Source organism: Dipodomys spectabilis, unplaced genomic scaffold, assembly GCF_019054845.1.
Source record: "Dipodomys spectabilis isolate Male_0828 unplaced genomic scaffold, ASM1905484v1 ptg000366l, whole genome shotgun sequence".
In the NCBI taxonomy this organism is placed as follows: Eukaryota; Metazoa; Chordata; class Mammalia; order Rodentia; family Heteromyidae; genus Dipodomys; species Dipodomys spectabilis.
Genome location: NW_024871043.1, coordinates 2,443,379 through 2,461,452, shown reverse-complemented (window position 1 = coordinate 2,461,452; position 18,074 = coordinate 2,443,379). Strand labels below are relative to the sequence as shown.

The 18,074-nt window shown below is 54.3% G+C and overlaps 1 protein-coding gene across 3 annotated transcripts in view; it reads right to left on the bottom strand.

The window, feature by feature from the left end:
• Nucleotides 1-18,074, bottom strand: part of Gsg1l (GSG1 like) — a 94,837-nt gene that overhangs the window by 16,905 nt on the left and 59,858 nt on the right. For 2 of the 3 annotated variants that reach the window (XM_042666807.1, XM_042666809.1), the window contains exon 3: nucleotides 14,461-14,613. The exons of the other annotated variant lie outside the window; for it this stretch is intronic. In XM_042666807.1, coding sequence (XP_042522741.1) covers nucleotides 14,461-14,613 — 153 coding nt within the window. The remainder of the gene's footprint in view (nucleotides 1-14,460; nucleotides 14,614-18,074) is intronic. 3 annotated transcript variants of the gene reach the window in all.

Genomic DNA, 18,074 nt, shown 5'->3' with positions numbered 1-18,074 from the left:
GCTGTTAGAGGATGAACTGAGGCACGGGAGTGGTCCAGGCCGGATGTGAGTCCCTCCGTGGGGAGATCGCTGGCCCTGCCTGCCTAGAGGAGAGACTGGGGGGACTGGGAAAGTAGGGGGCTAAACCTCTTTTTTTTTGGGGGGGGATGTGCAGGAAGCGGCTGGAAGGCTTCCCGAGCCCTGGTGACTCACACCTAAATCCCAGCTACTCAGGAGGCTGAGACCTGAGGATCCAAGGTTCAAAGCCAACCCAGGCAGCAAAGGCCATGAACCTCTTATCTCCAAAACCAGAAGGGGTGCTGTGGCTCAAAGAGGTAGCGCGCTAGCCTTGAGCAAAAAGAGCTCAGGGACAGCGCCCAGGCCCTGAGTTCAAGCCCCACGACTGACTGCCCCCCCCCCCAAAAAAGAGTCACCATTAAATCCAAGCGGGTGACAAAAGAAGTGGCTGTAGAATACAGAGGTCACCATGACCTTGATGGGTTCCATCTCAGCCGCGCAGTGGGAATGGATGCTTAGCTACAGTAAGATGAGGACAGACATGGCAGAGAAGGTTCTAGAAACACTAGGAGCAGAGAAAGGGGTGATGGTGAGCGAGGGCAGAGCCTGGAGGAGGGTCGAGGCGGGAGATGGACGGTGAGTTTCCTGCCTGGCCGAGATGATCAGGCGCAGGGCAGCTGCTGGGGGATTGTGGATTGCAGAGGCTGAAAGAAGGGAAGGAGGAGCAGAAGGTTCCAGAACCAGCAGCTGGCTTTGGATGGAGCCAGGGAGGCAAGGAAGGAGGCAATATGAGAGAGAGCCAAGCTGTGTGTGTGTATGTGTGCGTGTGTGCGCATGCACCACTACTGGGATTTGAACTCAGGGCCTCTTCTTCTTGCTTGACTTTCTTCTTTATTTTTTTGTCGGTCGTGGGGCTTGAACTCTGGGCCTGGGTGCTGTCCCTCAGCTCTTCAGCTCAAGGCGAGCGCTCTACCACTTGAGCCACAGTGGCCACTTCTGGTTTGCTGTGTGGTTTATTGGAGATAAGAGTCTCACGGGCTTTCCCACCAGGGCTGGCTTTGAACCATGATCCTTAGAACTCAGCCTCCCGAGTAGCTAGGATGATAGGCGTGAGCCACCAGCACTTGGCTTAAAGCCAAGCTGTTGGGTTGAATCCCTTCGGTCCGCTGCATCCCGCAGAAGGTACAGGGGCATGGGGGGTGGGGGGAGGGCTGTGGGAGGCTGGCTGGGGACTGGCTGCTCAGGACACTTCAGGTCACCTTCTGCTCCATCGCTGAGGGCAGGGGGTGTCTTGTGAGGCCTGGCGACCCCTCTGAGGGCACCCTCTCCCAGCTAGTGATGCCACATGGAGGGGCCTATTGAGCCCCCAGGTTCAAGGAGTTGGCCCACCTGGTTGGGACTGGCATGTCCTGTGAACGCTGGCCTCTGTGTTCATGGTGTTATACCACACACGGTGCCAACTCCATAACTTAAAAGTTAAGATTTGTTCTTAAAGATGTTGCCAGGCCACTGGTAATCCTAGCTACTCCAGAGGCTGAGAGAGGAGGACTGAGGTTCAAGGCCAGCCCAGGGGGAGAGAAGTCTGTGCGACTCCATTGCCAATTCACCAGCCGAAAAACATGGACTGGAGGCTTGGCTCAAGTGGGAGAGCGCCAGCCGTAGGTAAGTGAAAAAAGCCAAGCAAAGACACAAAGCCCTGAGTTCAAGCCTCAGCATCGGCAGTGTGTGTGTGTGCGTGTGTGCGTGAGAGAGAGAGAGAGAGGGAGCCCACAAGCACACACACATGGATGGTGTCTAAGTTACTATAGAGAACATTTGGGAGCATATTCATATCTACAATAACTATTCTGCTATGTGTTGGTCTCTGAGCCAAATGCCAACATTTCTGTGTGTCGTCAGAAATGAGAGCCATGGAGGTGTGGGAACATGGGACATGGGAAGGGGCAGCGTGGCCGCCATGCAATGGTCAGCAAGCCGGTCCTGTGCTGAGCTCTTTCTTTCCTTCCTTCCTTCCTTCCTCCTCCTCCCCCTCTTCCTCATCCTCCCCCTCCTCCTCCTCCTTCCTAGGTGAGATAGGAAGTTTCTTTGTTCCTTGGAGAGTGTCACGTAGAAATGAGCCATAGACCAAGCTAAGCCACTCAAATCACTTATGGACCGAACCCACCTCATCAGCCAGTGAGGGCATCGGGGAATGACCCAGCTGTCAATCAATCTGCAGGCGGAGACACCTGCGCTTCGCCAATACAGCCATTCCTCTCGCCGCTCTCCACGTGAGGCTACCAGCTCCCTCTAGCATGGCTGACGAGGGACTCGCCGATGGCTACGTGGATCGGTCTCCACCGCTGTTGCTTTTGTCTGCATCCCTCACATCTCCTCCTCTGACGGCTGCCCAGGGGTGGGACTCAGCTCTGGCCACCTGGTGCCCACATCCAGGTGTCAGGCATGCTCACTGCGAGAGCGCACGGGCTTGGGTCACCTGCCAGGCTCCGCCCCCTCGCTGCTCAGCCAGGTGGAGGGAAGTGGGGACCGGTAGTCATTCTTCATGTGGCTAAGACACAAGGCCCTCCATGGCTGTGAGTGATTTCCTCCAGGTGGCCTCCAACTGGGCTTGCCCCTAAGCCAGGGCAACTCACAGGGCAAAGGCAGGGCAAAAGGAGGGCAGAAGAAGCTACTGGAAGGTGAGCGATGCAGGGACAGGAAGGGGGGACCAGGGGAACAAAGGCATGGCAGACAGGGGCTCAGTCGGTGCAGAGGCAAAGCGTGGATGGACCAGGCTCCGGGGTGGGGTTCGTGGGATGGGAGAGACACCAGCGGAGGTAGACAGGGACTCTCCCTGGAAAGTTCTGCGCCATCTCTGGAGTTTGGGCTTGATTCCGAGGGCAACGGGGCAGAAATGACACCATTCTACGCCATGCTTTCTAGGTTTGGGGGGAAGGGACATAGCCCAGGACATCGTACACGCTAGGCAAGCTCTGGACAACGCACTGGAGAATAAGTTGGGGAGTCGGGGTGGGGTGCCCGCTGTCTACCTCTAGCCAAAGAGGAGGTGGCTGGGCCAGGGGAACCAAGAAGCAGGTGGTGGATGGCTGGGGAGTCTGGGGTGGGCGTGGGCCGGAACCCACTGAGACAATCAACCCCGGGGTTGGAGGGGAAGGCCGGGGAAACCCTAGTACGTGGAGAATGAGGAGGATCTGGGTGAGGGGAGCAGCTGGAGCCACTGGGGAAAACTGAGGGACACCCCCAAACTACCTCTTCCAGAAAGAACACCTTGGGAATCTTCTTCAGGACACTAGATCGTGACCCAGGGCAGGTGGGAGAATGAATCTCCTACTGAAAAAGCTCCAGATGTTGGTCCAGGCTGAAATCAAAGTGCACTGTTGCTTGCAGCCCTTGGGAGAGGGTACCGTAGGGTACAGGGCCTGGCCTGTCTGTACCCGTCCCCTCCCCCAGCTAGTGAGCCGACCGTGCTGTATTTTAAAGCCGCCAGACCTATTTTTAAAGAACGAGCTATTTTTAGCCAGCCTCTCAAGAGAACCCGCAGCCAACCTCTCCTGCTAGCATATTTTAGACTTTTTCCAAAGTTCCTCCTTACACATAACCTCAATCTTTCCAGTGCCAATTTAAGCTAATTTCTCTCTCTGCCCTCTGAGGCGGAGGAGGAGGGAGGGGGTGCGGGCGGGCAGGCAACTGCTTACGAGGAGTGTTTGGGGAGCAAAGCAATAACCAGCGGAGGTGGGGGTGCGTCCCCTCCACCTGGTCTCCCCAGCGGGATGTTCCGATCTCTCTGCCCTTTCTCCAAAGGTCTCTTTTCAGACCACTTGAATCATTCGTGTTGCTCTCATCTGCGTCCTGCCTTCTAAATGGGCCCGGGGCCCAAAGCAGAGGTGGCATGTAGGCCTCGTGATTGCCAGTAATGGCGCTTCTCGGTGTCCCCAGCCTCGTCCACCCCAGGCCACCCACCCATCCACCCCAGCCCCGAGCAATGGAAGAGCTCAAGATCCACACAGCGGAACGGGGAGGGAGGAGTCTAGGACCAGCCCAAGCCGAGAGCTGGGTAAGGAAGTCTAGGAGTTCAATCCCACCCCCATCCCCTACCCCCAGCCTTCTCCGTGACCCCAGTACCTTCCTAACTGGGTAACCAGATAGCCAACATCCATAAGTCTCGGGGCGCAGCTGCAGGAGGCATGGAAAAAGTAAGAGGCAAATGGTGGCTTTGAGGATTTCAAAAGCCTCTGCCCCAGGTGCTGGAGGGGAAAACAAAAAGGTTGAGAGAATATCTAATCTAGCAAGCCCAGCCTCCCATCTCCCTCAGCAGCACCGGCAGCTGGAGGTGGGGGGAGAAATGGGGGGGGACACGGAGAAGCAGGGAGGGGAAAAGAGGAACCCTCATGGAGGACGGGTTGAGCTCTACAGACATGCGCAGAACACCCTCCAAGAGCCCAAGGCAGACTCCGCCATCTCTTCCCGACTCTGCCATCTCTTCCCACCTCCTTCTCAGTTTGGACTCCAGAAGCTCACGTAAGCCACCGGCAGAGTCTTGACGGTCCATGGCTCTGGCAGGAGACTCTGTGTCCTGTCCACAGGCCACCTTGGGGCTCCCGGACAGCCCTGTTGCCAGCACCCGGGCCTGCTGCTCACGTGCCAGCTGGTCATGGGCCTTGCTAAGAGCCGGGCTGGGTCAGGAGGCCTGGCCAGTGTAGCCCACAGCTGAGGGGACCTAGACCGGCAGGTGGCGCTGGCACAAACCATCCTAGCACAAGGGGAGGGCAGGGCGCTGACTGAGGAAGGACCGACATCCACAGGACCAGAACATGGCACCCCTCCCAGGTACCCGTGGGAGCAAGGGACCAGTAGGTGAGGCTAGGAGTCGAGTCTGCATGTCTTTGAGGCCTGTTTGTCCACCCACCATCCACCTATCATCCATCTACCCACCCACTCATCCGCCATCCACCTGTTCAACCAGCTTCCACCCATTCATCCACCATCCACCTGTCATCCATCCATCCATCCATCCATCCGCCATCTAACTACTCATCCACCCATCAAGCCATCTATTCATTTGCCACCCATCCATCTACTCACCCGCTCATCATTCCATCTGCCACCCATCCACCCATCCACTCAACGCCCATCTATCATCCATGCATTCATCCATTATCTATCTATTCATCCACTCATCAAGCCATCGATCCATCCACTGTCCACCCACCATCTATCTACTATGCATCCTCCCATCCATCCGCCCATTCATCCACCCATCCATCCTCCCATCCATCCACCCATTCATCTGCCCATCCATCCACCAGTGCATAGGGATCTCAGCTGTCTGAGAGGTGTGCCAACCATAATAAATGGGTCACATCCCAGGCAGCTTTCTAATTGCAAGCTCTGTCTACCACACCTGCTAGAGCGGCCAGATTCCCAGGCTGGCACAATTGTTCTCAATGCCCCTGGACTGTAGGTCAGTAGGATATGTCAGAAGGGACAGGAAGGACACAATTGCATTCTATAAACCATGACCCCTTCTACTCCAAGCAGGTTGTCTGATTCTAGGATGGCCATTTTGGGGGCCACAAGGCAAGGACCCAAATGCAGAAGTGAACGTGGCCTCCAGCCAATAACCAGTGAGAAATGGAAGCTTGAAACAGTCCCTTCTCCAGAGAGAGCCAGGAGAGCCTGGCTCTGAACTGCACCTTGCATCGGAAGCCATCACCAGGAAAGGCTCCTATGGCTGGTGGGGCTGGGGCTGGTGCTGAGGGGGCCACACTCCAGCCCAGGCCATATTCATACCCTGCCTGAGACTCGGCTCCTCCAGCCCCAAGCCCCAGCCTGCTGAAGATCTTCTCTCCCAGCTCCTACCCCTGCACACCCATGTATGAGTGTACACACGTGCATGTGTGCACACAAATACACACCTGACACACAGCTGGCTTCCGTTCCATATGCATATGCTTGAAAGAAACATGTATTCTTCTCTAGGTGCTTATTTAGGGATGGGTGGGGTGGTTATATAGTTCTACATCTACTCACTGATCTAATCATTACTTGTATTTTTTTGTTTTTTTTTGGTCAGTCATGGGGCTTGAACTCTGTGCCTGAATGCCATCCCTTAGCTCTTCAGCTCAAGGCTCTACCACTTGAGTCACTTCCAGTTTTCTGAGTGGTTTAGTGGAGATAAGAGTCTCATGGACTTTCCTGCCGGGGCTGGTATTAAACCTCGATCCTCAGATCTCAGCCTCCTGAGTAGTTAGGATTACAGGCATGAGTCACCGGCACCCAGCTTACTTGTATTTTTTTTCTTTTTTAGAGTATTCAGTCACTCAGGTAAATTCTTTGTGATTCTTTTCCAGTTTCTGAGTGGTGTGTGTGTGTGTGTGTGTGTGTGTGTGTGTGTGTGTGTGTGTGTGTGTGTGTGTGTGTGTGTGTGTGTGTTAAAATTCTCAAAGCCTGTAGGTCAAGCCTGCAGCTCATGCCTGTAATCCTAGCTACTCAGATGGCTGAGATCTGAGGCTTGCAATTGGAAGTCAGTCCAGGCAGTCTAGTCCATGATATTCTCATTTCCAATTAACCACCAAAAAGCCAAAAGTGAAAACATTGGGGCTCAAGCCCTAGGGCACTAGCCTAGAGCTAAAAAGCTCAGGAATAGCATGGAGTTTAACACCAGGAATGCACATACATTCACACACACAGGCACACACACACACACACACACACACACACACACACATGCACGCATGCATGCATGCACACACCATCTCTATCTATATGGGCTGGGGCCCAGTGGCTCACACCTGTAATCCTACTACTCAGGAGGCTGAGATCTGAGGATTTAAATTCAAAGTCAGGCTGGGCAAGCAAGTCCATGAGACTCTTATCTCCAAATAACCACCAAAAAAGCTGGAAGCAGAGCTGTGGTTCAAGTGATAGAGCATCAGCCTTGAGCAAAAATGTTAAGGGTCAGCACCCAGGCTCTGAGTTCAAGCCTCAGTATAGGGAAGGATGGGGGGGCAGGAAGGAAGGAGAAGAACAGGGAAAGGGGTGATCACATAAATCTGAGATGGGCCTTATGACACGAGGACCGTGCCACCCAGCCCTTCAACCCAGCCCTTCACGGTCTGTCTCCTAAGACAGCCACTTCCTGAGGATGTCAGCAACATCCTTGAAAGCCAAGGCCATCCATTGAACTTAATCTTCTCCAGGGCAGCTGTCCGTCTTCTCTGCCTAGCCGCACTAAGAAAAGTCTTGAGCGTTGAAATTACACAGTGACCTTTAGAAAAAAAAATCCCGCTCTGAGCTAACGAAGTCTCAGCTCCTTGGAACACGAGACCACTCAAACCAGGCATGAGAAGGTTTTGACATTGAAAGGTTTGGACATGGGCAGATAAAGGCCACTGCAGCCCTGGCAAGGCCTCTCAGGGAAGCACTGAGCCTCCAAAAAGCTGAAGAGCCAGCCTTGCTTTCTCTATTGCCAGGACCTGCCCTGCAAACTGTGTTCTGGCCACCAGGAAGGGCCCAGGCCATGGTGCACAGGTGACAGCTCTCAGGACTGTCATTCATTCACCTGACAACACTCACAGAAGGTCCCACTGGGTCCCCCTGGGTTCCAGAGACCCTGAGGTGAATATGGTTCCTGGCACAAGGCTTGGGGACTGTTGGGTACCTGGGTCCAGCCATGCTTCGTGGCCACGCCCCCTCTGGATGATGCTTTGTGGCCACGCCCCCTCGCAGTCCATACTTCCCTTGGATCTCCAGGTCCCACCCAGCTCCCTAGCACCCACCCCACCCCCCCTGCCAGAAACCAGGCTCCTCAGCTCCCAGAATCCTTTGCCATTCTGAGTCAGAACTGTCAGACACCAACCAGCAGTCCCTACAGTGAGATCCGATTGGACTCTACTTCCAACTTCTATTAGACTTATTAAAATTCTTACTTCTTCTGTGATCTCCCTAAAGGCCAATTTCTAGCTGGCCCTGCGCCTGAGGCCAGCCTCATTTGTATGGCAGGCCCTGTAGCCTGCGTGTTTCCCAGCCCTGGCTTCCAGGAGTGCGCAAAGTGTGTGCTGGAATGTAAATCATGAATGACCAACCTCCGGGGGCCAACCACAGGACGCAGCCTGGCCTGTAGCCTGCCTCCGAAAGGCTTCTTTTCTTTCTAGAAGGGAAGACCCTCCCCTCCCCAGGGGGGGGAGGGCAGCGCTGGTGAACTCCTAACACCCCCTCATTCATTTCACAAACACAAGGCCACCTCTACTTGCAGGGATGGGGTGGGGGGGGCAGCCACTGGGAATTCAGCCCTCGCCCCGCCCCCTCCCCAGGGCTAATGAGGAGAATGGCATACACTGAAGTAAAATCAATTATTACAAACGCCGAAAGAGATGTCTATACAGCCACGATCGAAAACTGGCAGCCCAGGGGCTGAATTCAACCTGCAGATGTTGGCAAGAGCCGTAAACACGGATAGATTTTCTTTTTTCTTTTTTCTTGGGAGCCAACATTTAAAGACCTGGAGGATTTCCAGTAAAATATGGGATTTTTGGCTCCTCTTGCAAAAAAAAAAAAAAATTAGAAACCCTGGCAACACCGGGTCTCCATTTCCCCTTGGCAATGACTGCAGTCTGAATGCTCAAACCCCCTCCGCACACCAGATCCATCTGATTCCCAGAGCAAATGGTATTGGGACATAGTAAGAGACTTCGGGGTGTGGCGAGGTCATGTGGGCAGGGGCCTCGTGGAAGGGCTTCTTGTCCTTCCACCCCTTAAAGATCTAGCTTAGAAAGGGAACAGGCGTCAGTGGCTCGTTCCTGTAATCCCAGCGTTCTCAGGAGATTGGGATCAACGTTTGAAGGCAGCCAAGGCAGGGAAGTCCTTGGGATTCATCTCCAATCAGCTATCAAAAAGCTAGGAACTGTCGCTTGAGTGAGCCAGCTTTGAGTGAAAAAGTTAAGGGAGAGCGCGTAGGCAGGCCCTGAGTTCAAGTCCTAGTGCCAGCACCAAAAAAAAAAAAAATAATGAAAATAAAGTTTCAGAAACTGCCATCTATGAACCACGAAGCCCTCAGCAAATGCCAAATCTGTCAATGCCTTGATCTTAGATGCCACAGTCTCCAGCAAAGTAAGCAATACTGGCACATAGATTCAGATAGTCTCCCTCTTGCCCGGCCAGCCCGAGCTGCCCTGTCTAGCCGATGCTGGTCACCGGAGGCTTGGCCACTGCTACTGCAGTATTTCCGTTCAAACACTCTGCCTCTGGCTTCCTTGCAGGCTGAGGACGGTATTTGCATTTCAGCTCCTGCGAAGGCTCAGCTGGGGAAGTCAGACCAGACATTGCAAAGAGCAAAGAGATTAACCCTTAGCCCTGATCAGTGCTGACCACATAATACAAGCAATCTCCACCTTTGTGCTTTTCCAGCCAATACTGGGACTTGAACTCTGGGCCTGGGTGCTGTTTTCCCAATCAAAACTGGTGCTGTACTACTCCACTTCTGGCTTTTTGCTGGTTCATTGGAGATAAGAGTCTCATGGACCTTTAACTGGCTTCAGAGGTCGATCCTCAGATCTCAGCCTCCTGAGTAGCCAGGAGGACAGGTGTGAGCCGATGACACCTGACTCATGGATCTCACTAGATTTTTTTTTTTTTTAAACAGAGCTGCAAAACTCCCATCACCAACATATTGAAACCAAGTCATGTCGCAGCGGAACCTGCTCCTCGTGTGTTTGTGGTGAAGCTGGTGTGCGTGATCCGAGGGCGTTGTGGGTCACAGACAAGTGGAGAGGATTGAGTAATGATGAAGCCAGGGACCATCGTTGCTACGTTATGTGTCACTACCCTATATGTCTTGTTTAGATGGTGTCCCTGCTTCTAAACTCAGCTTGCTGTAAGCAGCTCCTGTTCAGTGCCATGGCTGCCCGATTGCAGGTCATTACCCCCCCCCCCCCAGCCTCTCTCCTTTTATTAGCTGTGTGCATTGTGCAAAGGGGTTTCATTGTGCTAGGTTGTGCATGTATGTAATGTACTTAGACCGCATCCACCCCCTCCGTGACTCCCTCCTCCCTGCCTTGTTGCTTTCTAGCTGCGATTTATGGTCTCTCCTGATTGGCTAGGTGGAAAGAGTACCTTTGTGGTCCAGGTGAATTCAAGGCCACTGAGTGAGTCTGAAGCCACACAGCTGTCACACGCAGCCCAGCGTTAAGTGATGCCTGGCTCTCTTAAGTTCCTGTAGCCACTCAGCCAATATTTATTGAGCACCTACTAAATTTTTTTTTTTTTCCAGTGCTGCTTGTAAATTGGTAAGTGCAGTTAAGGGAAGAGGAAGGGGCAGGAGGATGGAGGTGAGCAGGAGGGAAGTGAGGAAAGTGATATTTGGAACCCCAGCGTGAAGGGAGAATGGTCAGACACAGGTGGTGGACAGGAAGGGCCTGGAGATCAAACCTCCCAGAGAGCCCTGAGTGACAGCGCAGAGGGCAATCAGGTGGCTGGAAAGGATGAACGGCCCAGGTCATGTTCTGTGGGCGTGGCAAAGAGGTCGGCTTTTATCCCACGAAGGAGGCCTTTGATAAATACCAACTGACAGACTCGCTCACAAATCCTAGGCTCAATGGAAAAGGGCTTTTATGGATTTCTAAACTTCCACAGGAGCTAGAACTTGGTTATCTCATGGAGACAAATACTGGATAAATACCAATTTCAGCCACGTAGGGGATGGGGCAAAGGGATCACTGCACCAAGGGGCAGGGCTGCTAAAATTTATGTGTTTCCTCTGTCAGGTGGCCTTTTCTTCTCTATTTACTGGGTTCCCAGAGGTGTCACAGGAAGGAGAAAAGCATATTCCCTTGGCAAAACTCCCCCAGAGGAATTTCTTCAGCTTGCACAAGAGAGGGAGTGAGGATCCTGGGTGCTGTTTTGTTTTCCAGACAGGCTTAAGCCAGGCACTGAGAGTGTACACCTGTAATCCCAGCTTCTCCAGAAGCTGAGATCTGAGGATCGTGATCGGAAGCCAGCCTGGGCTGGAAATCCCCTGTGAGACCCTTATCTCCAATTAACCACTCAAAAACCAGAAGTGAAGCTGTGGTTCAAAATGGTGGAGCATCAGCCTTGAGCAAAAGAGGCCCTGAGTTCAAGTCCCATAACTGACAAAAAAAATTTTTTTTTAATTTAAGTAGATTAGTGTTTGCTTGAGGCTTCTCTGGTTGGTTGAAAATGGGGAGTAGCTTCTCGTGAGGGTGAGGTTTATTTTAGGTAATGGGAATGCTTTAAAATTAGATGCCTATTAAAACCACCAAATTCCAGACTTTTAAAATAGGAAAAGATTGCGATATGCAAATAGCATCTTAATAGAGTTATATTTAAAAAAAAATTAAAAGCCAAGGAGATTTACTTATTTATTTTGCATCGGAAGCCAGTTTTGAGGGTTTCTTGAATACGGTTGCATTTCTCCGTGGTGACAGTGGACTGAGGATGGGGGGGGTGTCCCCAGGTTTGTCCTGGTCCCCCTGCTGCGGGCTGCCCAGCATCCGGGCAGCTCTGGCCATGTGAATCACCGGCACAAAGCGTGTGGGCGCTGCACCGGAGACCCTCAGCCCCGGCAGGGAGACCACCACTCTCCCTCGCAGCAAAGCATGCTGGGAACCCGAAGGGACCACAAGGACCCAGCGGTGTGTGCTGGGCGCAGCCCCCAAGAGTCTGTCCAATGCTAAAGCACAGGAAACTCTTAAGCCAGAGTCCCTACTTATTAGCTCTGGGCCTCAGTTTCCCCAGCTATAAATGGAAGGGCAAGAACAGCACCTGCATGCCACAGGACCCTAGGAACAAGTCCCCCAAACTTGGGGAGCTTCCTGGCTGGGGCCCTGGGCCTGATTTCTGTCTTTGATATGAAGTGAGTGAGCTTTCCTGTGAGTACGTAACCAACCCTGAGGAATGGAGTAGAAACGGAGGGCAGATGGGGCCCCCCAAAAACTTGTGGCTGGCGTCTCCTTCTTGGGGACACTGGTTGCTACGGTCTCTCCCTCGAGCCCACAGGGGCCTGCAGACACTGGTTTCTTGTGGGGTTCAGCCCTTCTCCCTGCCTTTTCCAACACATGCCCTCCGCACTTGGTCTTCCGTGCAAACCCCTGCTGTCCTCGCCCCCTCCCCCAGGTTCCCTTGGCCCAGCCTGGGAAGCGGGGTGAACAGCCCCCACTCAGCGGGGCGCCATATTGTCCAGCTAGGGTGTAGGGTGACTAACAATATCGAGAGCCAAGGAACCTCCCTCTAAGGACCTTCTAGCAGGGAGCAGGGTGAGCAGAGGATGGAATGTTCCAGAGAGGATGCCAGGGGACCCCAGGGGACCCCAGGGGACTTCTGTCAGCACCCTCCTTAGGAGCAGCCCAAGCGACAATGCCATGGGAGGTGGTTTGATCAGATACCAGAGTAGAGGGTTCCATTAATTTTGTGTGTGTGTGTGTGTGCACCAGTCCTGGGGCTTGAACTCAGGGCCTGGGCGCAGCCCATGAACTTTTGTGCTCAAGGCCATCGCTCAACCATTTGAGCCACAGCTCCACTTCCCATTTTTGGTGGTTAATTGGAGATAAGAGTCTCATGGACTTTCCTGCCCAGGCTGGCTTCAAACTGTGATCCTTAGATCTCAGCCTCCTGAGTAGCTGGGATTACAGGCATGAGCCACCAGTGCTTGGCTTCCAATGAAACTAAACCACAGGATCTCTGTTAACACTGGACAAAGAAGGCCAAAGACAGAGCCCAAGGTCAAAACTCAGCAAGAAGATGGATTTAAGCTGTCCTACAGGAGACCCTTTGTCCATACCAATCAAAGCTAGCCGTTCGAACATTTCCAGAATTACCAACGAAGCCTAATTGCCAGTTTGTGTAAAGGCTCCCCCTCTGCCTTCTCCTCTCCCCTGGAAGACGGTGTGACCTTGGGCTGAGTTGGCCCAGCAGATGGCCGGGCCTGATCTGCCTCCATGGGGACCCAGGTTTGGTCTGTGTCCAGCCCTCCTGATCCACCCCTTCCTGAATGGAAGATGGCTCCCCTTGCACCCCCGGGTGCCAACACCAGCCCTCATGCTCTCCAGGAGCTCCAGCAAGCCCGACATGGGCCTCATCTCTCCCCCTTCTCCTTTTCCCCACAGAAACACCACCGCCTGGCTCTCCACCTCTGGCTGCTTCTCTTCTGGAGTGTCCCTGGCTGCTTTGTACCCCTCTTCCCTCCCTCCCTCCTTCCTCCGGTCTCACACATGGTGTGCGGTCCAACACAAAGCGGTCTTGTACAAAGTGCTTTGCAACCAGCTTAGGGTCCCTTCCACAACTGTCCCGCTGTGTGACCGGGGGTCAGTCAATTAACCTCACCCAGCCCTGTGTTGTTTATCTGCCTGGAATTAGGGAGATCATCTTATTTACTCTCGCAGAGCGACTCCACCCCCCATACACCCCCCAGGCGGGGAAGAACGCTGGGTTTTCCAAAGGCAGGCAAACTTTGATTAGCTCCCGGAGCAAGTCATGGATCTGCCCCTCCCCTCCCCAAACAGCTGCAGGAATCCGCTCCAGCTGCCTCGGGCTGCCAGATGTTTTTTTGCTTTCGTTTCTGGACGGGGAATAAATGGGTGAGCAGGAACATGGGTGAGAGGGGGCTTGGGGGGAGTCTTGGACACTGGATGGAGGGAAAGCAAAGGAGAAGAGAAGAGGAGGTATAGGGGTACGCTCACTCAAGGCTCCCAGGCCCTTCCTGCTGAAAGGCCAGCCAAGGGGGTGCCCCAGTCATCCCGGGAACGCTCTCAGCTGCATCCAACACAACTCATGTGAGCAAGAGGAAAGTAGTCACAGGGAAACGTGGACTGGCGGCATATGGGGGGTACAGGGAAATTCGAAAGATGTTCACAAGTTAGAAGTGAAGTTGCCATTGTTCCCCACCCAGGCTCATGGGATCCAAGTTCACAGACTCGCAGATTATTCAGTAGTAGTAGTAGTAGTAGTAGTAGTAGTACTGTGGCTTGATCTTAGGGCCTGGTCCTGTCCCTGAGCTAACACTCTACCACTTGAGCCACAGCTCCACTTCCGGATGAGATGAGTCTCATCAACTTTCCTGCCCGGCTGGCTTTGAACCGTGAACCTCAGATCACAGCCTCCTGAGCAGCTGGGATGACAGGCGTGAGCCACCAGTATCTGTCTAGGGCTCCCCTACCCCCACTTTTACAGCTCCATGAAAGCCTCCACTGGCCCCCTCTACCTCCTGTATAACCATCTCCCCTGGTGCCCCAATCTACCACCAAGCTGTGTGGCCCCGATTTCCAGAGATCCCCCCACACACACACCCCGAGTTCCCCATCCCCTCCATCTCCCCCATGTCCCTTGCTGCCCGAAGGCGCACCGCCAGAGCCCGGCCCAGCGCCTGGCAGGCCAGAGGCTCAGAAAAGAGAAGCCACACGGGCCAGGGCCTGGCTTGGGGTCACCCCTGGCGGCCCCAGCGCCCTTCCTTACCTGAGAGCACCGTGAAGACAGCAGCGAAGGCGTTGAGCTTCAGCCCGTCGATGACGTTGCTGGAGTGGAAGAGTTCGAGACACATAAGGCTGAAGCCCACCACCAGCAGCAGGATGTACAGGACCTCCGACACCACAGACAGCCACAGCACGCCTGCGGGGCAGAGCAGAGAGGCCCCACGGGGGGGGGGGGCCTGTCAGGGCCACCTGCGGCTCTGCCTGGGGGACCCCCTCCCCACCTGTCACCCCGCCATGCTGATGCCCAGCCAGGACCCTGAGATCGACCACAACCCCGTGTGTGTGTGTGTGTGTGTGTGTGTGTGTGTGTGTGTGTGTGTGTGTGTGTGTGTGTGTGTCCTGGGGCTTGAACTCAGGGCCCAGGTGCTGTGTCTGAGATTTCCTGCTCAAGGTTAGTTCTCTGCCATTTAAACCACAGCTCCAATTCTAAGCTTTTTGGTGGTTCATCGGCGATAAATAAGTCTCACGGACTTTCTTGTCTAAGTTGGCCTTTTTTTTTTTTTTCCTTTTTGGTCAGTCGTGGGGCTTGAACTCTGGGCCTGGGCGCTGTCCCTCAGCTCTTCAGCTCAAGGCGAGTGCTCTACCACTTGAGCCATAGCGCCACTTCTGGTTTTCTGGTGGTTTACTGGAGATGAGTCTCACACACTTTCCTTCATAGGCTGGCTTTGAACTGTGATCCTCAGATCTCAGCCTCCTGAGTAGCTAGGATGACAGGCGTGCGCCACTGGTGGTGCCCAGCCCGGGTTGGCCTAGGAACCATGATCCTCAGATCTCAGATCTCCGGAGTGGCTCGGATAACAGGCCCGCACCACCAGCACCAGGGCCCAAGGAGTTCTTCATGTTTACCTAAAATGATTTACAGAAGAATTCCCATCACTGACCAACCACCGAGAGTTCTCATCTGCTTTTCCATCACAGCTCACAGGCCCGGCTGTCCCTACCCCTGCCTGTAAGCAGTGATTCCTTCCACCCAGGCCCAGCCCGGGGGTCTTCGGGCAAGGTGATTTATCCAGTGGAGAGAACCCCAGTAACTCACGCACCCTCATCCCTGCTACCCCAGGGGCTTGTAGGGTTTGGGAAAACTTCTCCCTCGCTAAAAATAATCGTATCTCCTGGGCAAACCCATGGATTCCGTGCGCGCTTGGCAGCCTGCGTGTCGTGAAAACACCTCCCTGGCACCACACATGCACACACACACGGTCCCCAAAGCTTCTGCTGGCCCTGAGCCCACCAGGCAGCAGGGAGCTGAGCTGTGCCAGGAGGAGCTGCCCCCCCACCCCACGCCAGCTGCCCAGGCTCCTCTGGTGGCCTCTGCAGCATTTGGGGGGCCCTGTCTCTGAGCTCTGACTCAGCTGCTCCCCGACCTCGGCCCCCACCCCCAGGCTCCTCCCTGCCCATGCCATTCTGGGCCAGGCCCTCCCCTGCTCCACCTGCCAGCCTGGCTGGCACAGCTCTGCTCTCTCAGGGGTGCTGGGTGCTGGGTGCAGGGCCTGGGTGCTGGGGGTTAAGTTAGCGGCGGAGTACTGGGCTCCAGGCACCCAGCTGTGTGATGAAGTTACTTCTGGGATTCTTGCTGAGCATCACCCCCCACCCCAACCCCTGGCCCCTACCCTCAGCTTTGCTCCAAAGGCTCCAGTTCATCCAAGCCCAGGAAAGGACTGGCACTAACAAGAATAAGGGCGGGCATACTTGAGCCCCACACACACCCCCAAGCCCTTTGGGATTTTCTTTATCTTTCATGTAGGGTCTCATGTTGTGGCCTTGGCCAGCCTGAATGGTAATTCTCCTACACAGCTCTCTCCCACCACGTAAGCTGAGATTACAGAAGGGAACCACCAAGCCCCAGCTTCTGGGTTGAGATGGAGTCTTGCTTTTTTTTTTTTTTTTTGCCCAGCCTGGCCTTGAACTGTGACCTTCCCCAATCTCCATCTCCCAAATAGCTGGGATTGTAAGTATGAGCGACCATGCCGGGCTACAAGGTATTTCTGTGGTGTGGACTCCTCTGTGGCCTTCTTATAGCAACAACTCCTGTAGGGCCGAAGCTGGTGGCCAACCGGTGAGGCCAGAGACACTAGGAAGTTGTCTCTCAGCCACCCATCCCCTGGCCCCAGACCCCCTGACCCAAGAGCTGGATGGGGCCAGGTCTGTGTTTCTGTGGGTCCCACCATGATGCTTGCACATGCTCAGAGATGAGGTCCACCGTCTATGGTGTCTGCTCAAATGCACATATACGAAAAACCAAAGCGGAAGGGAGGCAGCGCCCAGCGGGCAGGGAAAGCTCCTGGCCCACAGAGAGAAGATGGAGCCGTTGGGAATGCTGCCCTGTGCCCAGCTGAAGGGAGGTTGGAGGGAGGAGGCTGGCATCCCCACACCCCTGCCCGGACAATGCAGGGGGGGAAGGGAGGGGCGGGCGGACAGGCTCCACAATCACCGAGTGATTGTGCCAGTCCCCGAGAGTCGCCACTAATGACTGGATTTGCAGAGAAGAATGGCCGACCTCTGGGGCCAGGGAGAAATGAGAGGATTTCTCATCAGGCCCGAGGCTCTTAGGGTGACAGCTAATCCCCCTTAGAGGGGGCTGCTTTTCTTTTTTTTGGTGGGGGGGTGGTTCGGTCGTGGGGCCTGAACTCTGGGCCTGGGCGCTGTCCCTCAGCTCTTCAGCTCAAGGCTAGCGCTCTACCACTTGAGCCACAGCGCCACTTCCAGCTTTTTTCTTTTTGCTTATGTGGTGCTTAGGAATCGAACCCAGGGCCTCAGGCATGCAAGGCAAGCGCTCTACCACTGAGCCACCTTCCCAGCCCCAGGGGGGCTGCTTCTCTCTCTCTGGCTCTCAGTCTCTGTCTCTTTCTCTCTCTTTCTCTCTCTCTCTCTCTCAAAAAATAAATAAAACTTCTCGAAGCCAACTCTGACCCCGCACTGGCAGAATTGATGGGTTGGGGGAGAGGATTTCCTGACTTCTTGCCCCTGATGAGAGAGCAGGGCGGGCTCCTGGGTTGGGTAGGGGAGGTCCTGGGTGTGGCCTGGAGGAGGGGCCTTTTCTCTCCGCCCCTTGGTGACCTCAGGCCATCACAGGTCCGCAGTATCAATGATGCACACATAATGAGCTCAGGCAAGCCAAGCAAGATGGTAAGAACCTGACATTACTGTGAGGGATTGTAACCATTAGCCATCATCAGAGCCAAGCCAAGACAGAAAGGCAGCAGCAGGTGCTCAGCCTGTAATCCCAGCTACTTGGGAAATGGAGGATGAGAAGATCACAGTTCAAAGCCAGCCTGGACTAAAAAAAAAAGTGAGTGAGACCACAATTCAGCCTATATCAACCAAGCATTGGAGCCCAGTGCTGGTGGCTCACGCCTGCCATCCTAGCTACTCAGGAGGCTGAGATCTGAGGATCTTGGTTCAAAGCCAGCCTGGACAGGAAAGGTTGTGAGACTCTTATCTCCAATAAACCACTAGAAAACTGGACGTGGCGCTGTGGCTCAAGTGGTAGAGTGTTGGTCTTGAGCTGAAGAGCTCAGGGACAGACCCCAGGCCCAGAGTTCAAGCCCCACGACTGACAAAAAAAAAAAAAGCCCAAGCATGGTGGCTCACTTCTGT